Raw genomic sequence first — 15026 nt, 5'->3', positions numbered from 1 at the left:
ATAATCAGAACCTTAAAGATCAAAGTTACATATTTTAGAGAAATGAAAGAGAAAGTAACTGCTTTTTAAAAGGAACTTTTAACAAATGAGGAGGCCATTTTGAAAATCAATTTTTAGAAAAGAGCTGCTGTTTTTTTAGTTTCTTGCCAAAAAAGGATGTATGTTTATCAACTAGCTGTCATCTGTATAATTTGAAATTGAGCAACAGAATTTTCTAACCTGTTTTAAAGTTGTTGTTTTTTTTTAATTTGTTAGGTAGTTTTTGAACCTATTTATGACATTTTAGTGCAGTATCTTATGATAAGTTTGCAAGAATCAAGAAAGATGCAATTTTGCTAGCAAAATTCAATTAAAGCCTTAACATAGTAAATTACATTAAAAATTAAAAATAACCATTGTGATTTAGAAGACTTCGCTAACAATGTACTTTTTCCAGTTGCACCACATATCTATGTGAAATCTAGCTGTTATTGAAAATGAACCTAGAATCACACCCTCAAATCTACATCACAGTTTTATAAGATTTTTAAAAATCTTTTAATTGAGCCAAATGACATTTTGTACAACTGATGATTTAAAATTTTTAAAATATTTTGTTTCATCTGCTTCACATTCTCTGTAATTTCTCCTTTTATATAAGTTTTATAATATTCATTATACATTAGTTTAGCACTGCTTGGTTATAATTTACAGATGCACATAAATGAATATTGAGAGGGTTCTCAAAACACATTTTTACTCCTGAAGTGCATGATCCAAAAATTAGTATATCCTTGCTTTAAAAGGACCGTTGATGTTTTTAATTAAAGAGGCAGGATGAACCAGAATGAAAGTAGCAGTTCTACAGATTTATTACCTGTTTCGAGGGTACAGCTACTGTGTTCTTACATAAATAATGTCTTGTTGCTCTACCAAGCAGAAAATAATAAGCTAAGTGGGCTTTCTGCTACTGTTAAGACCATTGTTTGTTTATCATTGACCTATTTTTAAAAATATCTTATGGCATTTATAATGTTCTTGAACAACCATGAATAATGCCCTTCATTTTGGGAAAGTATCTATTTGTTGTCTCCCATGAGTCATTTTATTTCATGAAGGTTCAATGAGAAATAACATTATTTTATATAACCTAGTCAGCATTACTCTAGGTCTGTGGCTCTAAATCTTTTTCTGGCCTTCATGTTCACAGTACATTCTCATCAATAACGTCAAAATTCATCAGTCAGGCATGTGTATAATTTTAAACGCCCTGCCAGTGTTGTAGAATGACTTTTAGACTAGTATATCTTCCCTAGTCCTCCCACTGTAGTTCAACAAAATTGAGAACTCCTGCTACTAAGCACCTTAAATGGAAAAAAAATTAAGGAGGGCTATGAACCCACAGATACCTATTTCCACCCTCCCATTCATTCATTCCCTGATCCCAAGACAGACTGCTGTCTCTTAGGGTTGTTTTATCTGGTGACTAGCATTAGTAAAAGCTCACTGTAAAAACCCAGTTTAGCTACTGATGGGCCCTAATGTTTGCCTGCCTGGTGTTCTTTCTGGGGAACTTATGGTTTCAATTTGATTTTTGAACAACTCATTTTTTCCATTTGATCTAAAAGCACCTTCCCAACAAGCAAGCCTACCCTTGAATTACATTCAGCTCTCTTATGCTGCTTCTACCCTTCTGCTGTCTTCACCTCCTCACCATGCTCCCAGTTCTTAAGCTAAGACTAGTAAATCAGAAATGGCAGAGAATTTGGTAGGGAGATCTGATGCCATTAACTAATTTGTCTTACTTAAATAGAACTTGGTAATATAAGCCAAAACATTCTTTTGAGTAAAGCTTGGTAATACAAAGTTTAGGTTCATTGTGCATGTTAAATTAAGCACATTGTGTACATAACATAAGCAGGTATACTTTTCTGTTTGGAATCTTCCACTTTCTAGTTTTATGACCTTGGACTTAATTTTCCTGAACCTCAGTTGACTCATTAGTGATATATGGTATTAATACCTCCCCTACAAGGGTGACTGTTGTTTTGTTTTGGTAAAAATTAAATGAGCTTATATATATATATGTTATATAGTACCTTGCATACAAACCATACTTTCTTTAATTAGTAGTAAGTATGAGTGTTGTAATTTTTTCCATATTTGTCTTTCTAAACTTATATAATATGCATTTCCCCTCATTATCTAAATTTTATGTAAGACATATGTGTATAATCACTTTCTAATTTTTGATCCACTAGTTCACCATTGAGATGTAAAATGATAAGGATAATGTGCTGGTTTCTATGACAAATACCAGTTTGAAAGTTAATGCAATTACCAAACTTGAAGCTAATCCTGAATCAGTTTAGTGGCATCAGTAGTGAAGAAGGAAGACAATGACGAAAGCCATTTGTGAAAGACTGTGAAATACTAAGCTGTATTACTTGAAAGTGAATTGGGTGCTTGAATAGACTTAGAAAATGGTGGTACAGTTAAGGAAGTAAGAAAGCTATGTGTTGGCAATGATTTTGTACTTGGAGTTAATATGATAGGAGCAATAGAAGGACATTAAATAAAACTAGTAGTTGGAAACACAGCACTGGAGCATGATAGAGAGTTTAGGATTAGAAATATGTATTGGGAAGCCCTTGACATAATGATCACACGCTGTGGGAATGAGGAAGGTTTCGGGTAGAGAATGTGGAGAGATGAGCTGAGAGTCAAGGAAAGAACCTTTGAGGGTTGCTCATCTTTGTGGAACAGTAGTGGGAAGAGGGGGTTTCCCAGGTGGCACAGTGGTAAAGAATCCGCCTGCCACTGCAGGAGACAAAAGAGATGCAGGTTTGATCCCTGCTCGGGAAGATCCCTGAAGAAGGAAATGGCAACCCACTCTTGTATTCTCATCTGAAAAAATTGCGTGGACAGAGGAGCCTGGTGGGCTGCAGTAATGGGATCACAAAGAGTTGGCCAGGACTGAGCGTGCGCACACACACACACTTTTGAAGGAGATATTCCAAAGGTATAGAGGTAGAAAATTGTATTAATTAGGGTTTTGGCAATAAATACACACTCAAAGTGGGTAATCTGGGGAATATTTAATAAATTATATACAAAGGTGTGGGCAAGGTTTAGGAAATCAACAGGAATGAGGTAGTACCAGCAGCAAGTGGGAGCTATTGTCATCCCTGGGCCTGAAGGGGCGCAGAAGCTGGGGGCGGGCTAGAGAAGACCGCCTGAAAGCATCTGTAGCCTTTGATAAGGGTAGACCTCATCCACATTCCTCATTCCGGTCCTGCCCACCACCCTCTGGCCAAATACAACAAAAAGTTAAAGACAAAAAAGCCATTGCTGTCATCTGTAGAAGTGATTTTCCCAGGAAACGAAGCAGGGTCAAGGATGATATTATGGGTCTGGAGAGGCAAACAGGCAGTATTCAGTAAAAGGATAGAAGACAAAGGACTAGTAAGGAAATGATGGTTATAAGAAAATGGGGTTATTAACCAACTTATTTGAGAAGTCCACTTTTATAGGAGTAAATGTCTGTATCTTAAAAAAAATTATGTCTATGAACCCCCTGCTTTACAAGATTACTGTAAACCCTAAATAGAGACATAAGGATTTTATCTTTCTTTCTTTATTATTGTTAATCTACTCTGACATTCTGCATTCTATTGCTGCTGCTTTGTCTTCTGTCATTATTAAGTAGAACCTAAGCCCCAGTTGCATATGGTATTGTTAGTACCTAGAAACAAAAGGTTTAATTCAGAAGTTCTTTTCTCATATTTGAAAGCACTACTGTTTTGTCATTAGTGAGCATCTGTTAAATGTGTGGAACATGAAGAAATTTTTTTGATGTTCATGTCTCAATTTGACAGATTTATTTATACTGTATGTAAAAAGAAATTGTGTCAATAGTAATTGGTGTTTAATGAGCTTATTTCTCACATTGAGAGTGATTAAGAATCTTTGCTGTCTTTAGAGAAATGTGTTAGCTTATTATAAGGATTTTATTAATTCTCTTTCAGAGGTGAGTTGATAAGCAGATTCTGTCAGCCCAAAAGTGTTAAAGTGCTTTTAAAAATGTAGATCCCAAGTAGCTTTTATAGTTCAAATAATATCTGAGGTTTGATCATATCAGAATAAAGTCCCAAGGGGCCAGTGTCTCAGAGACATTTTAGTTACCATTCAGTTAGATTGACTGGATATAGATTAGGCAGAAGTAGAAATCTGGCTTATTACTTCTGTGAGATAACCACAGAGTTAATCCCAAAGAAATGATCTGCAGGAGGTATAGCTGAAATTCACAAAAGACAGAACAATGAATTTGGAAATAACTGTTAGTTTCCTTAGCTGCCATTCTCTCTGTATATGCCTCTCTCTCTTTCTGAGATTTCATGAGTTTCTTATCTCTGTCAGTCTTTGTTCATCTGTTTCATTCTTCTTTTTATAGACTATATTTTTCTGTTGTACTTCTCTGTGGCCTGAATATGATCTTCACAGCCCTTACTTTATAAACCTTTGGCTTAGAAATATACCACCTGCAGCTGCCATCTCATCTCAGAGATGAGAAAGGGAGCGTAAATAAGACTTCAGTTTGTGTAGCACAGCCATGGCATTGGCACCTCGAGTCTAATCAGCTATGCTCCGCAACTTATTTCTCTGACAGTTAGGGCATGTGGGCAGTGTGAGTACCCCTTTAAGAAAGCAAAGAAAATATGCACCATTAGAATATAATATATCTCTTTTCAGAAAACCTGATTTTGTCTTTTAAAATTCCATGTGGATGTTGAGATTTACAAATAATAATACTCAAGTGTGGCTAGTAAACACTAATCTAGCTTCATGTTTCTCAGATTATATTAAAATTTAACTTCCTAGAAAAATTCTATACTCTGTGATGGATTCGTAACACATTAAAGGATTAAAAACCTTTGAGTAAAATATTGATCACTGTAGCAGAACTCTAGCTAAGAATTAAATTGGTAGTCATTTTGTTTATTTCATTCCTCATAAGAGATGCTTTGACCTGTGTACATCCTACCATGGATAACAGTGGCCTGTATTAATCTGTAAAAACTTAAATTATACTTTTACTGCAGATAAAGTGAGTCAGTTATTTTCAGTATTAAACAATTCTATCAACACAGGCATGTAGCTTTTTTTCCCTCCAGACTTCTGGGGAAAGAATAATACATGGTTTTTGGTTAGAGAATGTTTCAGTTGTCTCTGTTCATTATACAGAATGGTATATCGAAAACTGTGTTCTTTATGATCAGAATTTACTAATTTGTCATTCATTTGAGCCATCCATTAACCAACCATTTTAAAACACCCAGTATACAAGGCCTTGCACTTATTACTATGAGGTATATAGAAAGTTTGAATTTGATAAAGCTTCTTGTCTTAAGGGACTTCAAATCTAAAAAATAGTCTCAACTAATACAGTCTACTTGAACATCTATTATCAGATTGGAGAGGACAGGTAGATTGTTATTCAGAGGAGAAACCAATTACTTCTGTTAGTGGTGGCAGGCTGGGGAGAGAATGGGAGAAATTTCATGAATAAAATAGAATTTTCACTAGGAATGTCCAGGAATTAGATCTATAGAAATAGTAGTAAATATAGTTGGCATCCCTTTCTTATACTAGTGAGTGGTTGATTTTTGGTCAGAATACATTTTAAATAATGACTCAATCAGGAAAGCAAAGGAGTTTGTTAGTCACAAGTTAATGATTAGTTAGTTCAGTAGATAGAATAATAGGTACTTAGTTCATGGGGAAATAAGGAAAATCTGAAGAGACATATTGGAGCAAGGTCTTAGTAGTCTCAATTGGAGAGTTTGGGGTTTGTTCTTACAATACTTCCAATGGAGAGCCATTGGAAATTTTTGAATAGGCATGAGCAAATCCTGTTTCAGGAAGATAAACTTCCTAGGGAACTACTTTCTCTTAGAAAACCAATTACAGACATGTAGACTTAAGATGTGTGTATGATAGTTGGCATAATCATTTAGCAGTATTCAACAAAATTAGTTTAAGACTTTTATTTAAAAAAAAGAGGGGGAGGGATGATACAGGGTTTATGTTTCTTAAAAAAAAAAAATGGAAGTGTTAGTTGCTCTGTCGTGTCCAACTCTTTGCGACCCCATGAACTGTAGCCCGTCAAACTCGTCTTCAATGGACTTCTCCGAGCAAGAGTGCTGGAGCGGGTTGCCATTCCCTTCACCAGGGGCTCTTCCCGACCCAGGGATTGAACCCAAGCCTCCTGCATTGCAGGCAGATTCTTTACCTTCAGAGCTACCAGGGAAGCCCAGTGTTTCTTAACTTCAAGCTAAAAAGTTTACAGTATGCCTGCCACCTGTTCCCTAGGTTGTAGTTTCTGTCTACCAGGATATAGACCTGTTTCAGATTCCTGTCTTTGTCCCTCTATTGTGGATTTTATTTTTACTCTTCTTTGCTTTTAATTTCAAAGTGCCCTGATTTGAACAGAAAAAAAATAGCTAAAATAATATACAGACCGTTTTCAGTTCTCAGATTACTTGAAATCAGATTGGGACATCATCACATGTTCATAGTTAATATAAAATTGTGTGAGTTCACTTTGCTAAGTACAGAAATGTCACAGAATAAGTCATGATGAATTACCACATGAGTGATGTGGACAAAGATAGCTTAAGCTTAGACAAGAGGTGAACTCACAGTTAGCTGTTGAGACTAGGCTGTTCACACTGACTAGAATTTGGAGAGAGTCCCCTTACCATTTCCTTATCGTCTGCTTACTGGTTTCCAGAACAGTTTTGGGCATTTAGTCATAATTTTATGTCCTATGCATTTCCGGCCACATATCATTACAGTACTCAATCTCTTTAGGAAAATCTTAAAAGCATAGTCTCTGCTTTTAAATAGCTTACAATATATTAAAACATATAGTATCAGGCACAGAGTCTAATATTGGTAAGTACTTAGTAAATGTAGTTGCGTGCCTTCCTTATACTCGGGAGTGGTGATTTTTGCTCAGTGTTGCATTCCATGAGTGCATGCCCCAGAGTGAGAGAGAAATGGGAGAAGTGAATCTGCAGTTTTCTGTGTTGCACTCAGTTCCACCACACATATTTATAGAGATAACCACCTCTTACGCACAGTGGTTTGTTAGTGTTTAAAAATATTCTCTGCACTTCATCTGGTGTTTAGTTGATTTGCTAAGACACTGGAAGTGAAACTGGCTGATGCTGGATTTACTGAGAAACTATATCTGTTTCTGCCACTGCATTGCTAAGGTATCTTCAAGGATAATCTTGGCCAAAGGCAAATTTTACCTTTTGCAATGACTTTAGAAACTACGCCTCCAGAAAATAGAGTTTCAGTGTACATTGGAGCATAGCAAGCCTATCAGATTGTGATGAAAAAATTACCGTAGAAGGGGTGGTGATGTAAAAGTAAATGACAGATGGTCTTGAATGATATGTGGAGGGATTCAAGTTTATGTGAAGGCACGAAAGAGTCCCTGTGTTTGAGATGAGGAGTAACTTGGTAAGATCTGTATTTTAGACTAGTAGTTCTCAAACTGTTCTCATGATTTGATGAACTGGATTGAGAATTTCCATCACTGTAATTGAATTGGTGTTTTATGCAAATTCCAGGAAAATGTTAACAATTAGAATGTTCTCAGTTTTAAGTTTTTCTCCTGTGATGAGAACATAATTCATAGAAAAATTCAAATTTAGTTTGACCACTTGTGTTTTCCATCAGTACATGCTAATAATGACTGTGCTTTAAGTATAAATAGTCATTTTTCTGCGGGCAAATACGATATAATTAAATTTGTCAGTATTTCATGGTGAATCTTGTGAAACACTGTTAAGAATTTATTTGAACCCTTGCCTGAAGTGTCATGGCCTTACTTACAACAGTGAAAGACTGGAGACAGGAAGACCAATTGTCTTAAATTGTCTCTTAATCTTGTATTTGGTGGTGGGGGGTACACAAGTGTTTTGAATAACTAGCCAGTATGTATTTGAGAATTTACTGTGTACCATTAATAGGAACATTCTAGACACAGAAAACCTATGCAATACAGTCCATATTTCAGTAACCTTAATTTTACTTGGTTAACAAACACTATCCCAGTGTTCTACTTTCTAAAATAGTGCTGAATTGATATAGGTGTTCAGAAAGGAAGTAATCATCAAGGTTTAAAGTAATCAAGGAAGACATCCTAGAAAAGGTGAGACTTGCCATGAATCTCATAATCCAGAAAGGCAGAACAAAGGGCTTCTCTGAGAGAAGCATCGTGTACAATGAATGTGGACTTTGGTCTGACTAGAGTAGTCTTTACTGGGGCATTCCAGAAAACAGGTTAGGACCAGTTAGTTTTGATCAAATTATAAACATGATCCCAAAGTTTAACATTGTCTTAACCGTCTTAAAAGTAACCATTCTTTCATTATGATTTTTCAAAGTTTTAAAAATGGAACTTTTGAATTTTCGAAACAAGTTTTTCGTTAAATGTGTTTGTAGTGCAATTAGGTCATTCTATTATAATCATTTACTAAAATTAGAAAAGAAATACAATTAATTTCTTTATCTTTGCTTACTTACTCTGTTGTCTTTACATCCTGGGAACGAGCTGGGTAGAACCATTCGTCCAGAAGTATTTAATGTGCATCTTTGCTGTGGCAGGCAGCGAACCTCAGACAAGAGGACCAGACCTTGGGGGCCTTACAGCGACCTCGAGTTGTCAAGGAGAGTGGCAAGGAATGGAGGATGGACAGGAAGGCAGTCATTCAGGGAAGAGATGGGTATACTATAATTTTCAATAAGATGGTCAGAGAAGGGCAACTAAGAAGATGGTATTTCTTTAGAATCAGTATGCAAGAGTTCATGAATAGTTTATAAATAGTCTATTGTATTTTTCATAAAAGTTGACAATTGATTTTTCTCAAGAATTTATTTACTAGGGTGTAGAGGGGAACAAAACAGCTGCTCAGTCCCATGTGCCCCCTTCAATGATTTTTCAGATGAATGCACTGGACACCCTTGGTCAGACCGCTTTGCATAGAGCTGCCCTTGCTGGTCATCTGCAGACATGCCGCCTGCTGCTGAGTTACGGCTCTGATCCCTCCATCATCTCCTTACAAGGCTTTACAGCAGCACAGATGGGGAATGAGGCCGTGCAGCAGATTCTGAGTGGTAAGTTCACACAGACAGACCTTGCTTTCTGTTCTTCTGCTTCCAGGTCTGTCCACTGATACACAGACTTTGTGTCCCTTGTTTTAAGGGGCTCTTTGGAATGTTTTCTTAGCCTGAAAATTTTTCCTGCCTTTCTTTGCTTACAGTTTAGCCTGTGGCCCTGCCCATCAGCATTCTTCTTTTTGTAATTCTTAAACTTCAAACATTCCAAATTTTTCTCTTATACTTGTACTAAGAACCATTTAATAGTGGATTTTAGGTTAGTTTCTGCAAGTTGGAACTATAAATCAGGCAAACATATAGCTATTACATCAGAATTTCTCATAATATTATATGTAGTTTTTAGAGGTAATTGATAAAATGGGGAGGAAAGGATTGAATAAATTAAGCAGATTGCTCCAGCAATGCTTTTAAAATGTCTTCTAAATGAATACAGTTAGAATATATGGCTGCTAGTAAAAGATAAAATTAAATACTGAATCACAAATGAAAATTTTATTATTATTTTGATAATTCTTCTTAAAAATTGATTAGTAAGATAAAACATTATATGGGTCATTAAATGCCTAATTTAGTATTTGCCAGAACTTGTTAGTTTAAGTCTTCATATTTTTTATTGATCAGGAAGGATAATACAAATAATAGAATTTGGTGGTAAAATCTTGCCCTTATAAAGGTTTCTTTTTAAAGAGAATTCTTTTTTTTATTTAGAAGACAATATAATTTTTTTAACTAATATTTCTACAAAAAATTTGTATGTCTATAGACCATATACTGGCTGAACTTTACAGTTGCACCTGTATTTACTAATCCAGTTCCAGGTTATGTCTGTAATGACTCCTGAAAGAATACATCAGTCATATAGAATGTATAGTAAATTATTGGGGTTCTGTTCTGGGCAATATTTTAAATTTAATGTTTATTTAACAACCCCTGTTAACACCAGGTTTGAGATCCACTTTTAGAAACCGGCACTTGCATCTCACAAGCCTGTAGTCACCAACAGTATACAATAATAAAGTTTTAATGGTACACTCTGACAGCATTTATGTTAACATCTCTCTTTCCATTTACCAGATAGTTTTCTGTCCTTTGCTACTCTGTGGTTCCTTAAAAACCAGCAGTAATCTTCCCATGTCTTTTCTGCAGAAAGTACACCTATACGCACTTCTGATGTTGACTATCGACTCTTAGAAGCATCTAAAGCCGGAGACTTGGAAACTGTGAAGGTATGTCAGTGCTTTAATGTCTTGGGTAGCTCTTTGAAACCTTTGCTTCCCGATTCATTTTAAGCTTGTAAGTGAAACAACTCAAATCCAAACAATAAAAGGGACGAGCAGAGTGGACTCATAAGGAGAGATCTTTATGAAGAATTTCCTAGTTATGTGCCTTTCATTAAATCACTTTTTAGTCACTTTACTTCTGGTTATATGAATGCTCTTTTTATTTCTTTCCACTTTTTAAAATTAAAGTGTTATTTTGGACCACACTCATAAATTTGCAAGCTAGTGCAAGCCCAGGTAATAGTACGATAGAGTTTGAAACAGTGTTCTTGACCTTTTCCAAAAGATTCTCACCTTTGCTCTAGGAAATCATCCTTACGATCCTGCAGTTGGGAAGTATTTTTTGATTCTACAATTTATGTATTAATGTAGCTACAGACTCACTTGTCATGAAAAGATATAATCTGACCAAATGATGATGGCTCTTTAGGTTATAGAGTCTCTCCCTTATGCCCAGACTTCCTTCTGTTGTGTAAAAAAACTACCACCTGAAAAATCCTGTGTTCACCCTACCAGCACCTTCTCAGTATATCTATAGGTAACTTCCAGGTTCTGAGTTTTTGTTATAACAGCTCACTACAGTGGCAGGAGCAACAACCAGACTGTCAAATACCTGGAAAACCCTTGACATCAGACCTTGTAGCCTAGAAAATGTCACTTTTTCTCTGCCTTTTTTTAACCTTTTTTAGTTTTCTTTTCATTACCTCTCTTCACGTCACTTCCCTAAATTTGGGATAATTAAATAAGTAAGCAGTGACTAAATAATTAAATAAGTAAGCAGTGGCAGAAGGATCGCAAGATTAAAAATCAGGAAAATGGGGTTTGAGTTTTTATTCTACCCCTTACCACTCTAGGACATAGGATGTCACTTAACCTCTCTGAGCCTTGGTTTATTTATCTGTAAAACGGAGATGATGATTAACTTCTCAAGTAGATAATAATTCTCTCACTGGAAAAAAAATGAAATTCTTTATAAATTATTACTCAGATATTTGTTTGTCATCCATCTGTCACCACCAATGATGCAGCCTCTCCAGCCTGACTTTGCTTCTGCTGCTTTGTAACTCAGACAGAGTTGAGCTTGTGCTGAGATGATAATGTCCAAAAGGAAAACAAACAGGTGACAGAGAGGTCATTTGGAGGACACAGCTGAAGGAGACAGGCCAAAAACTAGTGTGATCAGAATCAGTTTGACTTGTAGACCTAAACAAATATCCCCTTGAAGATCAGGTAAAACATTGTTGATTGCTTGGCTCTGCTCTGATGGATCGAAGGGCCAAAGGGGTGGCCCACACAGAATGAATGTAATTTTTCCAGAGCCTTCTTGTTGCCACGTCAAAGCAGGCAAAAATTCTGGGTAGTTCTGCCGTCAGCCAGGGTTAATCTTATTTGAGCAAAGGGTGGCTAAGAGCGTGCTGGTACAAGCAGACAGGCTCTCACGGGGAAGAAAGCCTTGTAACAATGAAAGGAAGGCACAGTTTGCCTTGGAAATGCTTGCTTTATTATGTTTTCTTCTTTTTGAGTAGGATTTTGGCCAGGAAATGTTGAAAAAGGTGAAATTGCTGTGCAAACATAATATTTGTAGACAATGTAAAGCAGAACATCTTGCTGATTTTAAAACATCACTTGTATTATCTAATCAAAGAAATATTTAGAAAATTACAACTTATCCAAGATGCCTGCATTATTTTGGTGCAAGATCCTTAAATAAATACTAATGTTCTTTTTGTGTTTGTGTGTGTGTGTGTCAATAAAGCAACTTTGCAGCCCTCAGAATGTGAATTGCAGAGATTTAGAGGGCCGGCATTCCACGCCCTTACACTTCGCGGCAGGCTACAACCGTGTGTCTGTCGTGGAGTACCTCCTCCACCATGGTGCCGATGTCCATGCCAAAGACAAAGGGTATGTGTTAGACTGTCACTGTGTGGAATTCATTTTCTTGATACTTTAAAAAAAAAAAAATTTTTTTTTTCATGATAGATTTTTTTTCCCCTTGTCAAAAAAGTAAATTTTTTTTTTTAAAGCTTAAAGCATAATGCTTAGAGAATCCAGTAGGAACCTGAAACATCTTGAAGTTGTCTGAAGATTCTTCAATCACTATGTCAAGCGACACAGATATTTCTCTTTCTTCATATGATGAAGATCAGGGATCTAAACTTATCCGAAAAGCTAGAGAGGCACCATTTGTCCCCATTGGAATGGCAGGTTTTGCAGCAATTGTTGCATATGGATTATACAGATTGAAGAGCAGGGGACATACTAAAATGTCTGTTCACCTGATCCACATGCGTGTGGCAGCCCAAGGCTTTGTTGTGGGAGCAATGGCTCTTGGTATGGGCTATTCCCTGTATCAAGAATTCTGGGGGAAACCTAACCCTTAGAAGAGGAGATGCTGTCTTGGTCGTCTTGGTGGTGCTTGCTTTAGTTAGACATCTCATATTGAGGTTATTATATGTTTATGCTGAAAATAAATTGTTTGGGTCAGACAAGAACTTGGTAATTTGAAAATTGGCTTCCTTTCTTGCAGGCTTGATTTGCCTGGTGACCAAGTTACTGGTGACTAGTTCACTAGCTAGGTCATTCAGGGGAGTCAGACCAGCACAAAAGAAACATGTCACTTTTAAATACACTTGATAGTGGTACCTGTCCACCTTAAACTCTTCTGTTGAAATTAGTTCTAAAGAAGACAACATGCCAATCCTGAAAGTGCTCCCAGTTGCTGCAGAATATCATATGCTTTTGATGTAATGTAGGAATCCTATTTACCCCAGTTAATTTAACTTTCTGACGGCCTTGTGGACTGAGTACTGTTTTAAGGGCTAGTTGGCTCTTGAGGAACCCTTTCAGAACAGTGCATGGAATACAACATTACAAACCTCCCTGGAAGTCTGTGTGTGTTTTTAAACCAAAACTAAAAAGCTGGTAACAGAGCCACTTTGAAGTAGTATTTATTTTAGAATCATAGTTATAAACATGAGAGTAACTTGACTTGTGGATCCCTTTTAGCTCTTTTGTAATTGCAGAATTACATTTTGCTGCTGTTATATTAGAATAATTTTAAATTATTTTGAAACATGTATTTAAGTGCTAACACAAAGGTAAATGAAAAACACTTTTTAAATGTGTGCAGTATGTTTATTTTCTCCAAAAGTATCATCAACTAAATAAAATCCCTATAATGGAAGTCATTGATGAGCAAGCTGGTTTGGTCAGACATTATACAAACTTTGGTATATCACAGAATGCTTTGTTGTACTTGTGAAATTCTCGTCTAACCTGAATTTACATTCCATGGTGATAACATGGTAAATGTAGTGTTATTAAAGTAAATGAACACATCAGAAAAAAAAAAAAAAAAAGCATAATGCATAAAACTTTGTTGTTGTATAGTAGCTAAGTCATGTCCAACTTTTTGCAGCCCCATGGACTGTAGCCCACCAGGCTCCTCTGTCCATGCGATTTCCCAGGCAGAAATACTGGAGTGGGTTGCAGTTTCCTTCTCCAAGGCATCTTCTCCAGCCCATGCATCAAACCCATATCTCCTAAATTAGCAGGCAGATATATTTTTACTACTGAGCCACCTGGGAATCCCCCCGAATTAAAAGTTTATGAAAATGTATAGAAAGTGAAAAGTCCTTCTCATTCCACCTCCTAGATTACAACATCAAAATTTTGTTGTAATTGTCAGGAGTTTTGAAGCACATGTACCAGTGCGTGTGCTGTTGTGGTGGGGCTTGGTTTTAACATAAATGAAGATGTCATCCCACACAGTCTGCTCTACAGTTTGCCTTTTTTATAATAGTATATCTTGAATGTCTTTCTATATCAGTACTCAACAGTTCATTTCATCCTTTTAATGCCTATATACAGTATTTTATTGTATTTTGTAAATATGTTTATATAGTTCATTGTTCATCCCTCCTTTTGCTATTAAGAATGTATAGTCTCCTCCAAAAAGAAGCCATCCATCTCAAAGTCATCCATATTAATAGAAACATAATTTCATTTTTACTAATTCAGATATTCTCTATTTTTGTATTAGCTTATGAAACTATTTCAGTTTATCTAGACAGGGTTTAAAGCAGCCACGGGAGACATTTAGAAAAGCTCGAAGGAAGTTTTAATTGAAATGAGCTTCCATATCCTGAGTTAATTTCATATCATTTCAAAATATAAATAAGCACCTTCCTGTGCAGTTACATTGCTAAGAAATAAACCACACAACTTAGACTTCAGTTGGGCTTCCTTGGTTGCCCAGACAGTAAAGAATCTGCCTGCAGTGCAAGAGACAGGGTTCGCCCCCTGGGTTGAGAAGATCCCCTGGAGAAGGGAATGGCAACTCTAGTATTCTTGCCTAGAGAATTCCACGGACAGAAAAGGACTACAGTCCTTGGGGCCACAAAGAGTCGGACCTGACTGAGCAGCTACCACTTTCACTTTCACTAGGTTTCAGTTAGCCATTTTGCATTTATTTCTCTTTTAAAATAAACACGTCAGACATGAACATTTAATATTAATCACTGTCTCTTTCCAAGTATTATAGCTCATTAGAGAGGAGCCAACATTTGTTGT

At 36.3% G+C, this 15026-nt stretch overlaps 2 protein-coding genes across 3 annotated transcripts in view; both read left to right on the top strand.

The window, feature by feature from the left end:
- Window positions 1–15026, top strand: part of TNKS (tankyrase) — a 161233-nt gene that overhangs the window by 111078 nt on the left and 35129 nt on the right. For both annotated transcript variants that reach the window (XM_025278992.3, XM_006060715.4), the window contains exons 12-14: window positions 9000–9171; window positions 10321–10400; window positions 12211–12356. In XM_025278992.3, coding sequence (XP_025134777.1) covers window positions 9000–9171; window positions 10321–10400; window positions 12211–12356 — 398 coding nt within the window. The remainder of the gene's footprint in view (window positions 1–8999; window positions 9172–10320; window positions 10401–12210; window positions 12357–15026) is intronic.
- LOC102397537 (HIG1 domain family member 1A, mitochondrial-like) lies at window positions 12363–13795 on the top strand. Its single transcript, XM_044937308.2, has one exon. The coding sequence runs from the start codon at window positions 12554–12556 to the stop codon at window positions 12833–12835; it is 282 nt and encodes a 93-aa protein (XP_044793243.1). The 5' UTR covers window positions 12363–12553; the 3' UTR covers window positions 12836–13795.

This window comes from Bubalus bubalis, chromosome 1 (genome assembly GCF_019923935.1).
Source record: "Bubalus bubalis isolate 160015118507 breed Murrah chromosome 1, NDDB_SH_1, whole genome shotgun sequence".
Taxonomy (NCBI): Eukaryota; Metazoa; Chordata; class Mammalia; order Artiodactyla; family Bovidae; genus Bubalus; species Bubalus bubalis.
This window is presented reverse-complemented; position numbering and strand designations above follow the sequence as displayed.

Bases quoted from the DNA above. Each gene is read 5' to 3' on its own strand.
- LOC102397537 (XM_044937308.2), top strand. From the start codon at position 12,554: ATGTCAAGCGACACAGATATTTCTCTTTCTTCATATGATGAAGATCAG.